Below are 16,802 nucleotides of genomic sequence, written 5' to 3' on the forward strand. Positions count from 1 at the left end.
ACATCTATCCCACAGACACGACTTTTCCCTTCTGCTACAGAGGGCCGTTCTTATTTAACCCTCTCTGCTGTATCTTCCTCTTTCTTGCCCATCCATAGTGTGTGTGTGTGTGTGTGTGTGTGCGTGCGTGTGCGTGTGTGTGTGTGCAGCAGTCATGTGTTTAGCGCTGTGTTAAAGGACATGAACTACTCACCATCTACCACAACCCTGCCTTCCTTTTTGTGCGTGCATGTTCAACATTATATTCTGAGAAGTGGCACATTTGAGATGTGCCTCAGATATGACACTGCACTCCACTGTGCATGTGCTCAAAGGTCCACGCGTCGCTACAGGGGCTTCACAGTTGGAAGTGACAAACCGACACAATCCCAGGTGATACGGACTGGTTGGTTAATGGAGAGGAAACGTTGCGGTGAAATGTATCGATGACAGGAATAACTCTTGGAGTCATTAACCTCGTTGAGATAAAAAAACTCCTTCATCCCTCCGTCTGTGATTGATGTAAGTGGAAGAGCAGCGAGAATACCAGCCTTCTTACCTCATCCGTTCCCTCACGGTTACTGTACGGCGGTGCTGCACTGCCACCTGCTGGTTACGCTGCTGCTCCACAACCTTTTACAGTATTACATACACTTCATGTACAGGAAGTGATGAACGTACCTTGACTTGTTTTATACCAATAAAAACATTTGTGTTCCAACCCAAAAATCAAACCCATTTTTAAAAAGACAGTATCACTTTTGTCTTTGAAGTGCTTTGTATATTGTATTCTTTGCATATTGTTGCCTTGTTATGCGTTGCAGTATATATCACAAAGCAATATTATATATATATATATTATAACATTATAATATATGTTTCATAGCTTTATTTTCCTAAACTAGTGTATCAGTGATTCTTAAAGGATCCCTGCCGACTAAACTTCAAAGACAAAACGTAACGGTTACTTCCTGTTCTCTGAGCTGTTCCGTCTCGTCCACAAATACTTTAATTTCTGCAGCTTTGTGCAGCTCATGGATTTCCCCCTTTTGCATTACAATGTGGGAGAGTCGTGTCCATCAACGGCACATTCAAAAATATTTTTCAGTATGCTTTTATTCATTTCCTGTATGAATACATTACTTACTCCAAACCTGATTAGGATTAGTATGACATGTCGTCTTCACGGTCTGACGGTGCTTTGGTGTCGACGCTTGCTCTCCCGCTGCAGCTCCATGTCCCCGTTCAGCATCGACAGCATACGGCGCCCCCGGAGGTCAGAGTCACCCGATTCCAAAAAGAGGAGGATTCACAGATGTGACTTCGAGGGCTGCAATAAGGTGTACACCAAAAGCTCCCATTTAAAAGCACACCGGAGGACGCATACAGGTCAGTAGGTCTCAGTGTGAACGGTTTGACGCTGTGATGTGATTTGATCACGTTATCCAACAGCAATGACATTTAAATGTTCAGAAGGTCACTCTCTTATTTGAGTCCGTGCCTTTAGGACCATGTGACACAACATCGTGCTAAGGTTGCACTGAAAACCATTCTGGAGTATATTCTGGAGTGGTTTTGAAGGACTGATGAAGTTCAATTTGAATCTGGAACGGGTCAAAGGGCATAATTCATTCTAAATGTAGGAATAAATGATTAAACTAATGACGGTAGGTGTAAACGTCCTGTGCCGACATCCATCAGCATCCTGCTAATCAATACCTGTGAAATGGCTGATATGTGCATGTAAACATTTTCACACATTGGTTTCAACTGGACCAAACATATATTCATTATAAATTGTCATTGATTTCATGCAGCTTGAGTAAAAGACAAAGGGGCACAAAATGCCCCCCCCCCCCCCAAAAAAAAATAGCCAGACCTGCATCCAGATAGGCACATAAACCAAAACAAGTCCAAGGTATCCATAAGGCATCCGTAAGGCTGGACTCAAATCTGAGACCGTGATCATGAGAAACCCATGAAAGTGGCCCGACGTACTCTGAGCACAGGAACATGTTGATGCCATGTTAGGACGGCAGAATTGTGGTTCGTTCTTGTAAGGAATGCTTAAACATTTTTTAAAAAGACACCCTCCAAGTTTCTATGTGGTGCAATGTGCAACCTCACCACTAGATTTCACCAAATCTTACACGCTGGCCCTTTAAGTCTGTGTGTGTAATCCCTAGCTACAGTACAAAACACATTAAAACACACATATGACGCTGCATTAGTGTTACTGAGCATATCACATAATGCATCGTGATGTCTTATAAGGCATTAGGTGTGGTCATGATACTTTCAAAAGTTTCTCGTAATCACTTCCTCTCTTATGGAGAGACTCTAAAGAGTAGTTTATCGGTCTATCCATATTATACAAAAACATGTCTATCTTCTGCTCTTCAATGTTATTCAAATTAATTCAATACTTTAAAATTCTAAAGCAGCGCATGGTCAAAGTGTCCTCTAAAAGAGATTACAATGTTTTGTGTAAATCTGTAAATGAGTTCAAACACGCAGAAGTTGGTTTCTGCTCATGACCCTAAGCTCCCACTTTAAAAGTTACGATGCAAATGTAAAAGTAACATGTAAATCTAATATTAAGATGTAACAACAGATAGAAATGGTAAAATATTGGTTTGAGTGCCAAGAGGTGGAGACAGAAATATTACACTAAATGTAGTCATCCAGTGTTTAAACCGGGATTCAATACAATGTACAATTATCCCAATTCATTAGAAAAATGCTCAAGACATATTCTACCTCATTTCCAAAAATTCACCGCAGGCCATTTAAGAATTGAGCAGCTGGCCGCAGCTTGGCCACCCCAGATGTAGGTAATACATCTAACCATGCTGCAGTGTTTTACATCCCAGATATGAACTGATTTTCAAACAATTTAGAAATCTACGAGCTTTAGACTCTTGAAACCTGCCTGAGTTGTGTGATCCATCAGAGTGAATCAATCTGATTGGAAAGAACGAGGACCTGATGTTCACTCTGATGGATCACACAACTCAAGCAAGTTTCAACACAGCATAAGAATGATAAGAAAGCTAATAGGCTTTTTTTTTTCTTTTTACTTCCTGGGAGACACGTCGTCATTAATAAAGCATCAGGCGTGGCCACCAGCTTAGTAACCGTACTGAACATGTGATGTACCAGCTCCTGAGCGCTGCGTTTCCTGTCTCCCTCTGCAGGGGAAAAGCCATACAAATGCACCTGGGACGGCTGCACGTGGAAGTTCGCCCGCTCCGACGAGCTGACGAGGCATTACAGGAAACACACGGGGGTGAAGCCCTTCAAGTGCGCAGACTGTGACCGCAGCTTCTCCAGATCCGACCACTTGGCTCTGCACCGACGGAGACACATGCTGGTGTGAATCGGGAACAGACAGAGAGAGAAATCAAGAAGGAGAGACGGAGAGAGAGAGAGAGAGAGAGAGAGAGAGAGAGAGAGAGAGATAGATAGATCAATTAAACACACACACACACACAGACACACAGGCAGTCGGAGGAGCGGGATCTCCCTATGAATGTTTTTCAGCTGGCCTGGATGCACACACCTACATACACACACACACACACTCACACTTACAGGCGCACACACACACACACTCTCATCCGTCACGAGGAAAGGAGATGGAGATGTGCACGGGGCTTGAGGAGCACAACACAGGGTCACTTCTGGATCCCCTTTGGGTTGGAAGGAATGGACGGCAGGATCTGTTATTGTTATTCTTTGGAGTATAATAGGGAACTGTCTTTTACAGCACTGTTTGTAAATGTTTCACCTTGATTTTTAAAGTTGAACTCACACTCTTTATTCGGACAAAAAAATTATATATATCTATATATATATATATAATGCAATGGCAACGGTCTTCTTTTTTTTTTTTGTTCTCTTTCTTTTCTTTATTGCTGCTTTTTCCAGCACTCATAATGTGAAAGACCCCAAAGTGTGGAATGGATTTCCTGTGAGAGCAGAAAGAAGGCCCGGACTGGATCCCAGGGAAGGACTCGGGCCTGGTTGGAGTTACAGGCAGTATTGTTGCGCCGTGGCCAGCAGAGGGCGCCATATCACCACGGATGGTTTCCTTTGCCTGCTGGAGCTTCTGTTTCATTCGAGGCGTCCCCCTGTAGAGAAGCTCAAAGAGGACCGGGACTGTCGTCCGTCTCATCGCCAGCAAACAGGGCCATCACAGCTACAATCTGGACGGATCAACCTCATCAACCACTTTTACAGACATTCATTGCTTTATTTCCAAAACGATGGAAACCGGACACGCGTATCATCGCACCAGCAATGACCCCGCTGACAGGGCCGGGCAACTCCCCAAATCTCATCAGTGCTATTCTTTATGTTGAGCCTCTTGAAAGCATTTCCTTAACAACAACAAAAAAAGACAAAAAAATCTTTGGTGGAATTTGTGCTGTGATTAGCAATCAGTTAAGTGCAATCTTAAAGGATAAATATACTTTCAGTATGACAACGTTCCGTTTATTGAATCTTGCTTTCTTTGTTTTTTAAATGCCTGCTTATTGCTTATCTTCGACTGAGAAAAAACACAACCCCTCATGTACAGTGAACTTTGAAAACAATCAGAGGAGATTTACAGTATGTGAAGAAAAAAAATAGAGGCACCTTACACTCTTTCATTCTGTCCCGATCGATCACTTTCTTATCATTCAGCTTGGTTTCCTCTGCTGGGTTTGACAGCAAAAGGAACTTTGCGTTGGGGGGGTTTTGCACAGCGGCTCTTGACCGGTAAGCTGAAACCGAAATCGTCAGCGGTGTTACAGGGAACGTTCGCTACCTGATGTACAATACAGAAGAGCAATAGCTACACACCTGGCAAAGTGACCAGAACGAACCTCCACCACTTTGCCCTGTTCGCTGATGTCAAAATCGCAGGAGACGTTTCTAACTCGGGCCGACCTCCTCACTCTATGATTGGTTTTCGTAGCTCCAGCACGAGGTTTTAATCTGATCTTTTCACTTTTTTGGTTTATTTAGTTTGTCCTAAATACAGAAAGTCACTTGAAATGTTCTCACCTCAGACCAGATATGTGTTCTCTGATTCACCTGAGATTTGGCTACAGAAAATGCTGAAAAATGCAGGAATAGCATACATGCATAATACATATATATATATATGTATATATATTAAAATGCACACACAGGATACATTATGTATGTCCATTAAGACTACATTTTAGATGCAGTCACTGGCACCATCTCTCTTACGGAACACCTCTTGAACTTAGTCAGGAAATGTAATTAAAAAGTGCATTTTTAGTCATAGTGACAGATAATAAGGTATTTCCGATACTCCTCAGGCTGTGTGAGACCTGCAGACATGAACTCAGAGCATCAGACCATCCCATAATATTCAATAGTGCTGCTAAATGCATTTATTGGACGGAAGCCAGTAAAAAGAAATGGCAACCCTGAAAACCACACTCACACTCACACACACACACACACACACACACACACACACACAGACATCCTCACTTCTCAGCCAAGTAGCCAAAGCCAGGAAGTCGCCTCCACACATGCACCCGACGTATGTGACACCCACTCGATGTAACGGAGAATGGTAATGTGTGGAATCATAATTTATGCACATTGTTTGCGCACATGTCATTATGCCCAGTTGTATTATCATTTTGGCAAAAGCATATCAGCACCTTGTTTGTCTATTAGTTCGATTTTCAAATTATTTTATTTTCAGATGTCAATTTATAAGCGAAATAATCTTCGTCGTATTTTATCCTCCATTAATGTATAAGAACATTTTATTACTGAGGGGCACTTCATCCTTTTGCATATAACTCTTTTTTTTCCCTTTCTTCTTCTGTAAAAAGGATCTTTTGAAAATGTTGTAATATATGTGACGGTGAAGATGAAACTTATTACAAAGTTCTACAGCCTGTATATACGTTGGAAAAATAGGGCTTTTGATTAGTAGATGCAGGAAATACATTTATACGTGTAAAGTCTTTTTTTTCCAGAGACTGTAATTTATCTAATTTGATATACAGTGAAATGGGGCTAATGGTGTCCGTCTTGTAAATGACCACATGTGACGTCACAGAGCGGTTTGCTTTCTTCGGTTTGTGGTTCAATAAGTTCATGATCAAATCATTTGTACTCCCAAAAGGCTGAACCAGTGTTTGCTATAATCAACAAATTATTTATATACACATTGACCGTATTTAAGGTACTCTATTCCCTGTGTTTGCTATTTTGCTATACCCGGACAAGAAATGATATCGATCAAGCACATATCAACGACACGCGTGCCCTGGTATTCAGTGTACGCCGTTGCATGCCTTAACGCGCCAGTTTCTTTTGCTCGATTCGATTGGACTTGAACTCGGCGTCTCCGCGGGACAGGGTGTGTGTTATATTTACCTCCAGCATCCCTCTCCTCATTTTAAAAGCATAATTTTGTAACGGTAACCAGGGTCAAAGTTATGCAATAATAATGAATAGTGCCTCATATTGCACAACTTGTAATATCAGCTGCTCTGTGCAGTTTGGATTTTTTCTTTTTTTTTGAACGCACATGCTCAAATTAATAAACATCCAATGGGGAAAGCATCAATTTTGGACAATAATTAAAAACAAACAAACACAGACAACATTATGCAAGCGGGACCTTTAATGTTGAACTTTCTCCTCGCACTGAGCCTTACGCCATCGTGTCAAACGCAGCATCCTCCCATAACTCTCACATTGCTTTGCTCGCAATAAGTCACTTCCTCTTAGGGAACAGATCCGGGTGACGAAGGCCCTCTCGATGCTTCAGCTCCATCCCATGAATTTAACATGGAGGATGACGAGGAAATCTGCAGAGCGGCGCCTTCGCTCACCAACACACACTTCTTCTCTCTCGGTTCAATATCTATTTTGACTTTCTGTTGTAACATCTGCTTCTGATTTTCTGGTTTTGAAGATTTAAGTAGTGAAGCCTATGTTTTTTTCAAGTTTTCTGATATTACGTACAGTAATCGTTGTTCCTGTATTTATGTAAAGTGAGTGTAGTGTAAATATATTCAGATCTTTTCATTCTTACCGGGAAAAAAAAAACACGTAAACAAATGTGATAATGCTCAGCGTCACTTCAAGAAGGAGATTCTGCTCACGGAATTCCACATCTGTAAAATAAATTTGTAATCCTGATATTTTTCAAAACTTCAAGAACAGGTGTCCTTTTTTTTTCTGTTACGCTTTTCTTTTCTTTTCTTTCTCCAAGAGTTGTTGAAGTATCCAGTCAGTGTTTTGCCTTTTTCTCTCTGTATTTTTTCATATGGATGGAGCTGTGAAATTAAAATAAGTTCAAACATATACATGTATATTAATATGAATGGAGGCATGAAGGTTAATAAAGTTGCATTTTGTATGTAACACACTGGCGTGGGAGCTGGTTGCTGTCTGTGACTGAGATGGATGGTATGCGGTTTCCGTGTCACAGATGACATCTGAGTCCTGTACTCAACGTTCTCCGGCATTCAGGAACCTATCTTGGTATTTGGGGCAGACATTTGAAGTTCTGTATGATATATACGATACAGTAGCTCGTACACAGTACAGTACATCCCGTCGCTACTTATTTTTAAACAGTATCCACGCAAAACCTGAAAATCCTCAATCGCACACATTAAAGCGTCCTGTTCCTCTGTGTAATAACGCATTGCTTTGTTATCTGCACCGAGTGGTATTCTAAGAGCTGGTATGTTGTAAGCGTTTAAGCGCACACGGTTTGAGAACATCCTGTAAGGCGCTCTGTAATAACTGGATCTGGATGAATGTCTCTGTCAGACGGCAAAAGGATTCAGATGATTACAATAACAAGGTTTAAATTCCCACACCGCTTAGCATATTCGGCGTGCACTACATCACAAGTGTGATTTATCGCTCACGGGAGCCTGTGTACTGTGTCGGCTTGTGCTGCAGGAGCAAAGCGAAGCGCGTTAGTGGATAAGAGTGATACTGTAACAGTCTCCACGGGGGAACTTCCTCCGCGCTCAGGAAAAAGCTCAGACAACTCCTCTGCTTTGAGCTGTGACTCGTGTCAGGGACACTTTCCAGCAATTAGGAAAAAAAAAAAGAAGAAGTCACTGTGTTTTGTTTGGATTGCACAGAATTGTCGAGGATAAGAAGAAGCGCACAAAGTTCCTGAGAACAGATCACGTTGTCGCTGTTCCACAAAGAACCAAAAAAAAAGAACTTGAGCCGGCACAGGCGATCAGAGTCTGGGAATAAGGAAGGAATAACGTTAGTGGGACGGTTTTGTTACAAATCGCAAAAACATCTGTCAAATTTCGTAGATTCTCCATATAAAGAGCAAACATCAGTAGGTCGACAGGTGCGTAGGAGAATACCGAGGGTAGACAATATAGAAGAAAGAAACGCCCTCACACGTTCTTCTTCACTTGATATTTAGATATTCAGTGACAACATGTCGGTACGTACCGACATGTTGTCACTAAATATCTCTGAATGCAAGAAGACGACAGCGTGCAAGTTTTTTGTACATTTTCCATATCAATGTCTGTTCAGTTCGGTAGTTTCATCTTTACAAGTGGTCATCTAGCAGTCCTCCTTCAGAACAGTCTTTAATAAATCCATTTACAACTTGTAGCTTTTAACTAACTTTTAAAAATATTGCATAATTCATACATCCATGCTATTTTCATACAAAATGCAAAAACTGTTCAGAAAAAATGACAAACAATGCCAAATGTATTTTCCATACCCTTACTGATAACTAATCCACATCCGTGTCCTAATGTTGACCTTCAACAATAAGCTGCTGTGTATGGATGGATAGAATCAAATGCAGCAGAGGTGTTCAAAAACAGGAGATAAACATTACTGTAGTCTCATACAACTAAAAGTGAGCAAATGTAATATGGGAACACAGTAATAATGTAGAAAAAAAATATTTAACAATATATATTTTTTAAAACAGACATTTCACAAGCAATATTCAACACAAAACTTTTATTTGTACTGTAAGGGTCGCATTGGCTTCTTGGCACATTTTGCTCAATTTACGCTAGATCACAACATTAATCTTCATGCCAACATACGTGTACATATCTATTTTAAAAAGTATTGCAACAATTCTCTGGCACATACAGCTGGAGAAAGTGATGACAATGTAGACTGTAACAATATTCTAAAATGTGATCCTTCTTAGCCTTTGCAAAAATATCAATAATACTAATAATATTAAAGAGTCCCTGCTATTAAAAAAAAGTTTAAAATCTTTATACACCCGAAGACAATCAATGGATTGTATCCTTAGACAGCAGATACTATATATATATACACACACACACACACACACATCTTAACAAATTATAGAGATTTAGTTCGACCTGAATCAAATTTTAAAGAAAGTTGGTCATAAATAGAGATTGCTATGTGTGGAGAATATGGAGGGGCAGCCAACACACACAATCATTTAAGCAGAGTACCTGATAAAAAAAACAGTGTCCCAACGGGGACACTTGGTTTTTCATTTGTCCCCCCCCTCAAAAAAAAAAGAAACAATCAGTTAAAGGCACTTAAAAGGTTGTTTTGGATACGTGGATCGCAGTCAAAGAAACCAAAAGCTAAACACAGATGTTCAGACTGGCAGGTGCTCAGTCTAAGACATCACTTTGAAGACAAATCATCAGTAATACGATAATCCTGTTAAGAAGGTACCGACACACAGTTTGCAGCGGAGTTAAAGTCGAGGCGAGCGAGACTGAATGTGTCCATCGTGGCAGCTGCTGCTGGCATGTCACGCTGCACTCAGAGCTGCTCCTCCACCACCTTTCAGTGGACAACATGGCCGAAGCCAACATGGGACGAAACAAGACCCGTCAGAAAAAAAACAACTCTTTGACAATTAAATATAAACACGCGGCGTACCATTGAAAGTCCTGAAACCATTGAAAGTCCTGAAACCCAAAATACACCATTTATTAGTCATCTCTGCGCCCTGCCTGAAAGATATTTAACACTTTCTGTTGCGACGGTATCTACGTTGCAATGTAGTGGGAGCATAGATACAGAACATTCATAAAGCTGTCCAATACGAATAGGATCTGACATCTCACACCCATTAACTTCCTTCCATTTCAGTGTTATGAGTAAATGTAGATTTTTTTCCCCCGTGGATCCTCGGTGGCAAAAGTAACCCATAAACCCGGCAGTGTTGAAGTCGCTCGCCACACGGCTCCTCCCACTATTTATTTATCCTACTGTGTCTTTAAATAATCCACACATGACTGCTGTTACTTCCTACATTACACACTTACACACAATCTACCCTTTGACCTCGGCGACTAAAACAACATGTTCTCTGGACCTTCCAGTGATCCTACATCTGCACTTACAGAATTGCAGTTTGCTATTTTTACGTGAATGAAATAGTTAACACCGTGTTGATATGATCTGAATTGTGATAAGACTTGAAAAATAAAATGCCGACATACTTTGCAGTGCATGAATATAATTTCGTCGTTACATCTGGCGAATGATTTTTGTCACTGACATCTTTGCAAATGTCCTCTGATATTGGGGGGCGGACGCGTGGAAATAAAACAAGGCGATTGTAACGTTTCCAATAAAAAAAACAATTACGTGCGGGCCAGCACTGCTACCAATGTCTCCCCACTGGTGGAGTGAGTGAATTAATCCACAGTTTTGAATTTGTTTGATTTCTGATATGCCTGCTCTTGAGAATAAAAAAAAAAGAAAAGAAGATGGGCGGTGCTTTAGCTGGAGCAGGTTTTTCTAGCTCTGGTGTCTCTTCATGTGTAGGGCCAGGTGATCGGAGCGGGAGAAGCAGCGGCTGCACGCGGTGCACTGGAAAGGCTTCACCCCGGTGTGTTTCCTGAAGTGGCGAGTCAGCTCGTCGGAGCGGGCGAAGCGCCACTCGCATCCCTCCCAGGAGCACTGGTACGGTTTCTCTCCTTCAGCAGACGGTGAAAAAAAAGCAAAATGAAGCCCCGGCAGATGGACTACATCATTTTATATATGCTTCCCTTAATAAATAACATCACTTAAAATGTACGGAACACTCGCAGATGTGTCGGACGACCGACAAAATGAGTTTCGATACTTTTTTTCATCTGCGTGCGTCACACAGTCAGTCACTAATCACAGCAGGCCATCGGTGAGATGTGGGCCAGGTCTGTCAGTGCACACACAATGCGTCCGCATGCCAAAAGCAGATCTTTCTGCCTGGCAACAACGCCGCTTTCAACCCCGAAATAAGAAGTGTAACTCTGAACATTTTACCTGTGTGGGTCCGCAGATGGGCTTTCAGATGAGAAGACTTGGTGTATACTTTCTTGCATCCTAAAAAGGAAGAAAAAAAAAAAAGATCAGTGTACTGTGCTCCTACTTGAATTTGAGTTTTAGTGTTGTAAATTGAACCCAAACATCTCACCTGGAACATCACAGTGGTGAATCCGCCGTCTCTCCAGATCCGGATTATTCCTTCTGTTGTACTTAGCGGAAGCCGCCTGGGCCAACACCGGGGACAGCGGGCCGGGCGTCAGGCTAGAGCGCTGGACTGGCTCGGGACCGGGGCTTTGGACTGACCCGATGCTGGAACTCTGGTCTGGGTTTTGGATTGGAGCTGCACCAGGTGCGCGTCCTGGAACGGCGGGATTACGATGGGCCTGAAAAGTTAACTTGGAGGCGACGCTGGCTTCGTAGGAGGGAGGTGGGGACAGATTGTGAAGGGGCTCCTTGCCCCCTCTCGGACTCGGGGGATCCGAGTTTGGCGGGGAGGGCGGCAGATAGGTCCGTCTCCGCTGATGGCCCGGGTGCGGGTTAAATGGCAAACACTCACGCTGAGTGCTGCTTGTGGGTTTGGCGGAACTCTGCGCGGGGACCGCATGGCCGTTTGGAAGACTCAAAGGGGCCCCGGGGACGGACCTCAGCTGGGACCCATGAACGAGCTGCTCCAAGTCAGAGTTCAGGAGCTGAAACAGGGGCACATCCTGGAAATCTGTCACTTCCTGTTTGATGAAAAATCTACCGTTGGCTATGTCGGCTGCACTGAAACCACCCGGGTACTCTGGGAGTGGCGGCTGCGGTGGCGCTCTGTCGCCCCGACAGCTGGGCTGCATCAGAGAGTGTGACGGCTCCGTTTTGATCTGTCTCACGGCCCTGCAGAGACCCGGGTGTAGGTACGTGACGTCGGGACGGAGCAGGCTCATGTTGACGCTGTACGGGGGGTTAAGGTCCTCGGTGAGAGGCGGCTCCGGCGCGGTGAGGGTCCCCGTGTCCCTGCACAGCGTTTTGGAGTTGGCTGCGTACTGCTGGTGCGGGGACAGGTAGCTGTCCATCTCTGATTTAAACTGAAAAACAAGAGCAGGACATTTGTAAAGTTGTGTTAACCCACAAAACTGTCATCTGTTTGATTCAGGGTGTCATGTGTGTTAGCAATGCTCAAGTTTCCTTTAACACTGGACCCTGAACGCCTCATCTGTCTTCAAGTGTTCTTGTGAGATTTTTTTTAAATTGCCCCAAAAAAAACTGAACCAGAACTACCCGCTGGTAGACTTACAACTTACAAACAACTAAACCGAACTGGTTTGAATCCATGTGGGGATGCATTCAGGGGGCCACACACACACACACACGCGCGCACACACACGCCCGCGCGCGCTGCCACATCAAAAGACGCAACCCCTCCCTTTTTTTAACTAGCAGAGGAGCAGACGCCCTTCTGAAACGCTCCGGCCATGAGCTGTTTGGGAGAAGAAGAAGAACGCGGCTGAAATTAGCCCATCCAGCTGCTCTCTGCAGCGCTGTGAGCAGCATCTCCTCCCTCGCAAGTTTCAGGAGCGGTGTGCAGCGTTGCCTGTCCCGCCTGTCATCACAACCCAGTCGGTGCATGCCAAATAGCATCAATAAAGAAAACAAAAGAAAACAATTTGCAGTCACGTGCTGCTGGGACACTAGATGTGTACATTACAACGCGTGCACAAACGCGCGGGCCTGCCTCCGATATTACAGCCTCGCATGTTTGCGTGAAACAAGTCTTTCTGCGTCAAAATCAAACGGGCATCAGCAAACATTGTGACGCTCGGTGTTGAGCAGATGCAGAAGTAACAATGCAAAAAAGATGCCCCTACCAGATTATAATCGTGGAAAGAGGAAGTTCCCGGGACGACATCCCTCGTGCGACAGACCGCTTGCTCGGGATCTTCGCCTCTCACGCCGTCGGCTGGTAGCGGCGCGACGCTGCTGTGGAGAAACTGCGCGTCCTGCCCCGGAGCGACCCAAACGCGACTCCTCACGGCGGCGGCCATTAGAAAGCGGCGGTGCTCTCCGAAATCTCACTCGCAAATAAATCGAGCATTTGTGTTTTCTTTTTTTTGTTTCGACACGATCCGCGCGAGCAAAAGAGCCGGCTGTCAAACGTTCCTTCTCCTCTATTATTTTTTTTTGCGCTGCCTTCGTCAAACTACGCAACTGCGTGATATCGGCGCGTCTGCAGGGGCGGGGCCGAACGTGTACAAAATAAACAGGATTAGTCGTAGTATGATGACCGCTGTGGTTGTACGATGAGGAGGAGATGGATGGATGGATGAAGGTGCGGTAGAAACAAATAAAACGGCACCTAGCTGCTTTAAGAAAAAAAGAGCAGTGTATAATTAGTTTTAGTTGGTGTTTTTCATTGATCATAATCAAGTTTAACAGGCTGAGTGGCTTCTTCAACTGCCGCATGTGACTCATATGGCAGAGGGCCAGCAGCCTGGAGGGTTTACAAAGTTGAAGTGGAATAAAGTGCAAATTGTATTTAAAGTTTTGATTCCGTCTTTCTATTTTGTTACCTTCAGGACCCCCCCCCCCCCATTGAAACGCTCTGGTGCTGGTCTGGCATGTTAAAAACGCAACCGCGGTGCAGCTGTCTGTCAGGACTGCGCGAACTTGATGTCCAGCATTCCCGAGCCGACAGTGAAGCCTACACACGCACGCACACACACACGCACACACACACACATACACACAAGGCACTGGATGTTTCCATCAAAATAGCTCAACATTTCACTCAAACACACTCTAAACACAATGATAATAATAATAATAATAATCATAACTTTATTTATATAGCACCTTTAAAAACAGAGTTTTTGTGCTTTGACAGACAAAGCAGAAAGAGCGAGGCAATAATAACAACAGGAAGCTCAGTGAGACAGTTGATACAATAAAAATAAACACAGAAATAAATACAATAATATATATGTATATACCAATATATATATATATATATTTAGGAAAATAATTTAGGAAAATCAACACTTAAAAATAAAACAGAAAAGCGATGATGTCACATGATGATGTGTTGGCTACTGAACCTGTGTGCAACTTTTCCCAATCCTAATAAACCGAACCAAAATGGTGCATTCACCTACTCTTTACGTACCTTTTTGGAGTGACCGTGTGGGAGCTTTGAAGTAAGATGTTTGTTTTTTTGCTCTTTACATCCTCGGATATACTCTCGATATGTGCTCAGCGATGAAAAACAATCGTTCATCCGACTTCCTGGCAGCAGCTTTCTACCTGCAGCTTAACCCAACTGACTAGTTGGGTTTGTTTGAATGTGTTCACCTCATCAAAGGCCATGCCAGGGCAACATGCATCAACTGGAAACACAGGTATGTCGCAACGATGAGGCTCTGCATTTCATGATGAGAACATCCTTCTCTTTTTTAATGTGACATTTATTGCCACTCCCATTCTATTTCTCCAGGCAGTTTTTGTCCTGTTATTAAAACACGGTAACTGCACCCACTGCAGTCTTGACTGAACACGTTCAATGCTCAAATCTGAAGCGTGAATCAAATAAGACTACGGTCTTTGTATGCGCAACATCATTATTTGTATGTAAAAATAAATAAATGCAAGTAAAGTCAACCTAAGTTTATCAGATGGAGCCAAACTAGTATTTGACAATGATAATAGGCCAAATGATATGTGAAGGTGTTGCTTGAGAACAGAATTGTTTCAAAGCACACAAACCACAGAGCAAGCCATTTTTTAACATTAGGACAGATACGGCAGAACTTACTATTCGACTAGTAGTATATGGCACCAAGGCGCGTGCACGTTTACTGAACAAGTTTGCGTGTGCTCGTGGGAAAATTAGCTTAATGCAAACATATTTCTCCTGATCTGCCGGTGTTTTGACATGCCCCGGGTAGCCCCATGCCTCCTCTTTACATTTCAGAAATGTCGTGACGTAATCCCTAAACAAAGTATCTGCTGTGTTGGGGAAATGCCACACTTCATCATTGGACACAATCTGATAACCCTTTTCAACCGCCTTCTGAAGCTCGAAAGAGACCCAGACACCCGACAGCTGTCTGTCTCTGGCACGGTGTGTACATGCACTCCTCTGGTTCAAATCTTCAGCACACTTGCTGCACAGAGGAAACATGAGTTTATTGTGACCTGTAGGGTAGGACAGGATGGTACAATCCTTTTGGGGGTACCATAGTACACTTCACAAACCCAAAATAATTATCGATAGAATCGAAATCCTTAAATAATCTGCGGATGTCCAGATTACTGTTTTGTGGCCTGAACAGTCGGATACAGACTTGTAAAGTCATGGTATCTGACTTTTTCATCATCACCAACAACCTTGTGGTGTAACTTCATGGCATTTGTACGCCCGCAAAAGAGAGCATTTCTAGGGTCGAGGCGTTCAAGCTTTCTGTACGTAGCCATAAATGTCTGTACAGCCAGGCTGGATTTCTTTAATGATTCCCACTCCCACTCCCACATCACAACAACACGCAGACCGTGTTGATTTTGCAAGGCGTATAATTTGTCCATGAACACTCTGTACTGCCTGCCATAGGTGACTTTGGTGACAGGATTTAAATCAGACTGTACGTGACATTTGACACATCCGTGGACAAAACACGCGGCAAATTCGTAGCAGGTGTCTGCAGCTGTATTAATGCTGTCGACATAGAAAGGGGGAAACAGCTGCTCACCATGATTGAGCGCATGTCTGATCTCGATTCTCTCTGTGTGTGCCACATATTCCGGCCACTGTATTGAGACATCTGAGTATGCCTTGTTCTGCGCTGTGTATGCCCCTTCATACGTTAGCGCCACAGTGTCTACGGGGAGAAACAGTGTTTTGAACACGCCCATACAACTAGATGCCAGTGTGGTGAATGCACATGGATCAAGTTGTGTGCACTCCAGAAAATACTGATGCAGTAGCGCCTGATCTCTGCCTGAAAATGAAATGTGTCGCCATGAACTGTGTCATACCAAATGATGAAGGAGGTTTTGTCAGTGTGACACATCTCATTGTAACCGTAGTAAGAGGGAGAGGGGTATCTTGTAATAATATGGGGGAAATAGCCCTTCTCCAGATCTTCAAAGCCTAAAGCTGCAGGTGTTTTTGACAAGCGCATGGGTAGAACGCTGAATGAATGCAATGTCATACATCAGTATAACCCGACTCCCCCGCATTGTCACCAGAGGTGTGATCTGTTGTTTTACAAAGTATTCCAACAGGATGTAATTGTCGAATCCGGACGCATTATGTGTGATGAAGGTATAGCCGCGGTACTTAGGCTTTCTGTAACGCATCCACACAGTTCAATGTATTGAAACAAAACTTGTTTCCCTCAATGTCCGTAGCACATGCAAAATTTGCCTCATGCTTGCTGTTATGATACCGAGTCTCAAAATCAAACAATATGTCGTTTGTTTGCACTTCTTTTTTCTCCAGGGGCTGAATAAAAGACTCGTGGGCTTCATCACTCTCCAGC

At 43.4% G+C, this 16,802-nt stretch overlaps 2 protein-coding genes across 3 annotated transcripts in view; one reads left to right on the top strand and one right to left on the bottom strand.

Annotated features, from left to right (window-relative positions):
• The window catches only part of klf12b (Kruppel like factor 12b), a gene marked incomplete at its 5' end in the record, with an annotated part of 36,712 nt that extends 32,345 nt beyond the window's left edge, over positions 1 to 4,367 (top strand). Inside the window, 2 exon segments of the mRNA XM_079170046.1 lie at positions 1,211 to 1,368; positions 3,177 to 4,367. Of these exon segments, the coding sequence (XP_079026172.1) occupies positions 1,211 to 1,368; positions 3,177 to 3,358 (340 nt within the window). The 3' untranslated portion in view covers positions 3,359 to 4,367.
• A 4,609-nt stretch (positions 4,368 to 8,976) lies between these two features.
• Positions 8,977 to 14,605, bottom strand: klf5b (Kruppel like factor 5b). Of its 2 annotated transcripts, none has more exons than XM_079170614.1 (4): positions 14,432 to 14,605; positions 11,438 to 12,356; positions 11,287 to 11,346; positions 8,977 to 10,958 (listed from the first exon to the last, which is right to left on the bottom strand). In XM_079170614.1, exons 1-4 carry the CDS (start codon positions 14,540 to 14,542, stop codon positions 10,780 to 10,782), a joined length of 1,269 nt encoding a protein of 422 aa, XP_079026740.1. In that variant the 5' UTR covers positions 14,543 to 14,605; the 3' UTR covers positions 8,977 to 10,779. The 2 variants fall into 2 exon arrangements, with proteins under 2 accessions (XP_079026740.1, XP_079026739.1); XM_079170613.1 differs by lacking the exon at positions 14,432 to 14,605 and adding an exon at positions 13,137 to 13,688.
• Between the last annotated feature and the right edge of the window lie 2,197 nt (positions 14,606 to 16,802).

This window comes from Pholis gunnellus (genome assembly GCF_910591455.1).
Source record: "Pholis gunnellus genome assembly, chromosome: 12".
NCBI classification, from domain to species: domain Eukaryota; kingdom Metazoa; phylum Chordata; class Actinopteri; order Perciformes; family Pholidae; genus Pholis; species Pholis gunnellus.

Coding starts and splice junctions, on each gene's coding strand:
- klf5b (XM_079170613.1), bottom strand. CDS start 13,313: ATGGCCGCCGCCGTGAGGAGTCGCGTTTGGGTCGCTCCGGGGCAGGAC. Junction 12,357..13,136: donor CTTTCCACGATTATAATCTG/GTAGGGGCATCT, acceptor CTTGTTTTTCAG/TTTAAATCAGAGATGGACAG. Junction 11,347..11,437: donor TCACCACTGTGATGTTCCAG/GTGAGATGTTTG, acceptor CTTCCTTTTTAG/GATGCAAGAAAGTATACACC.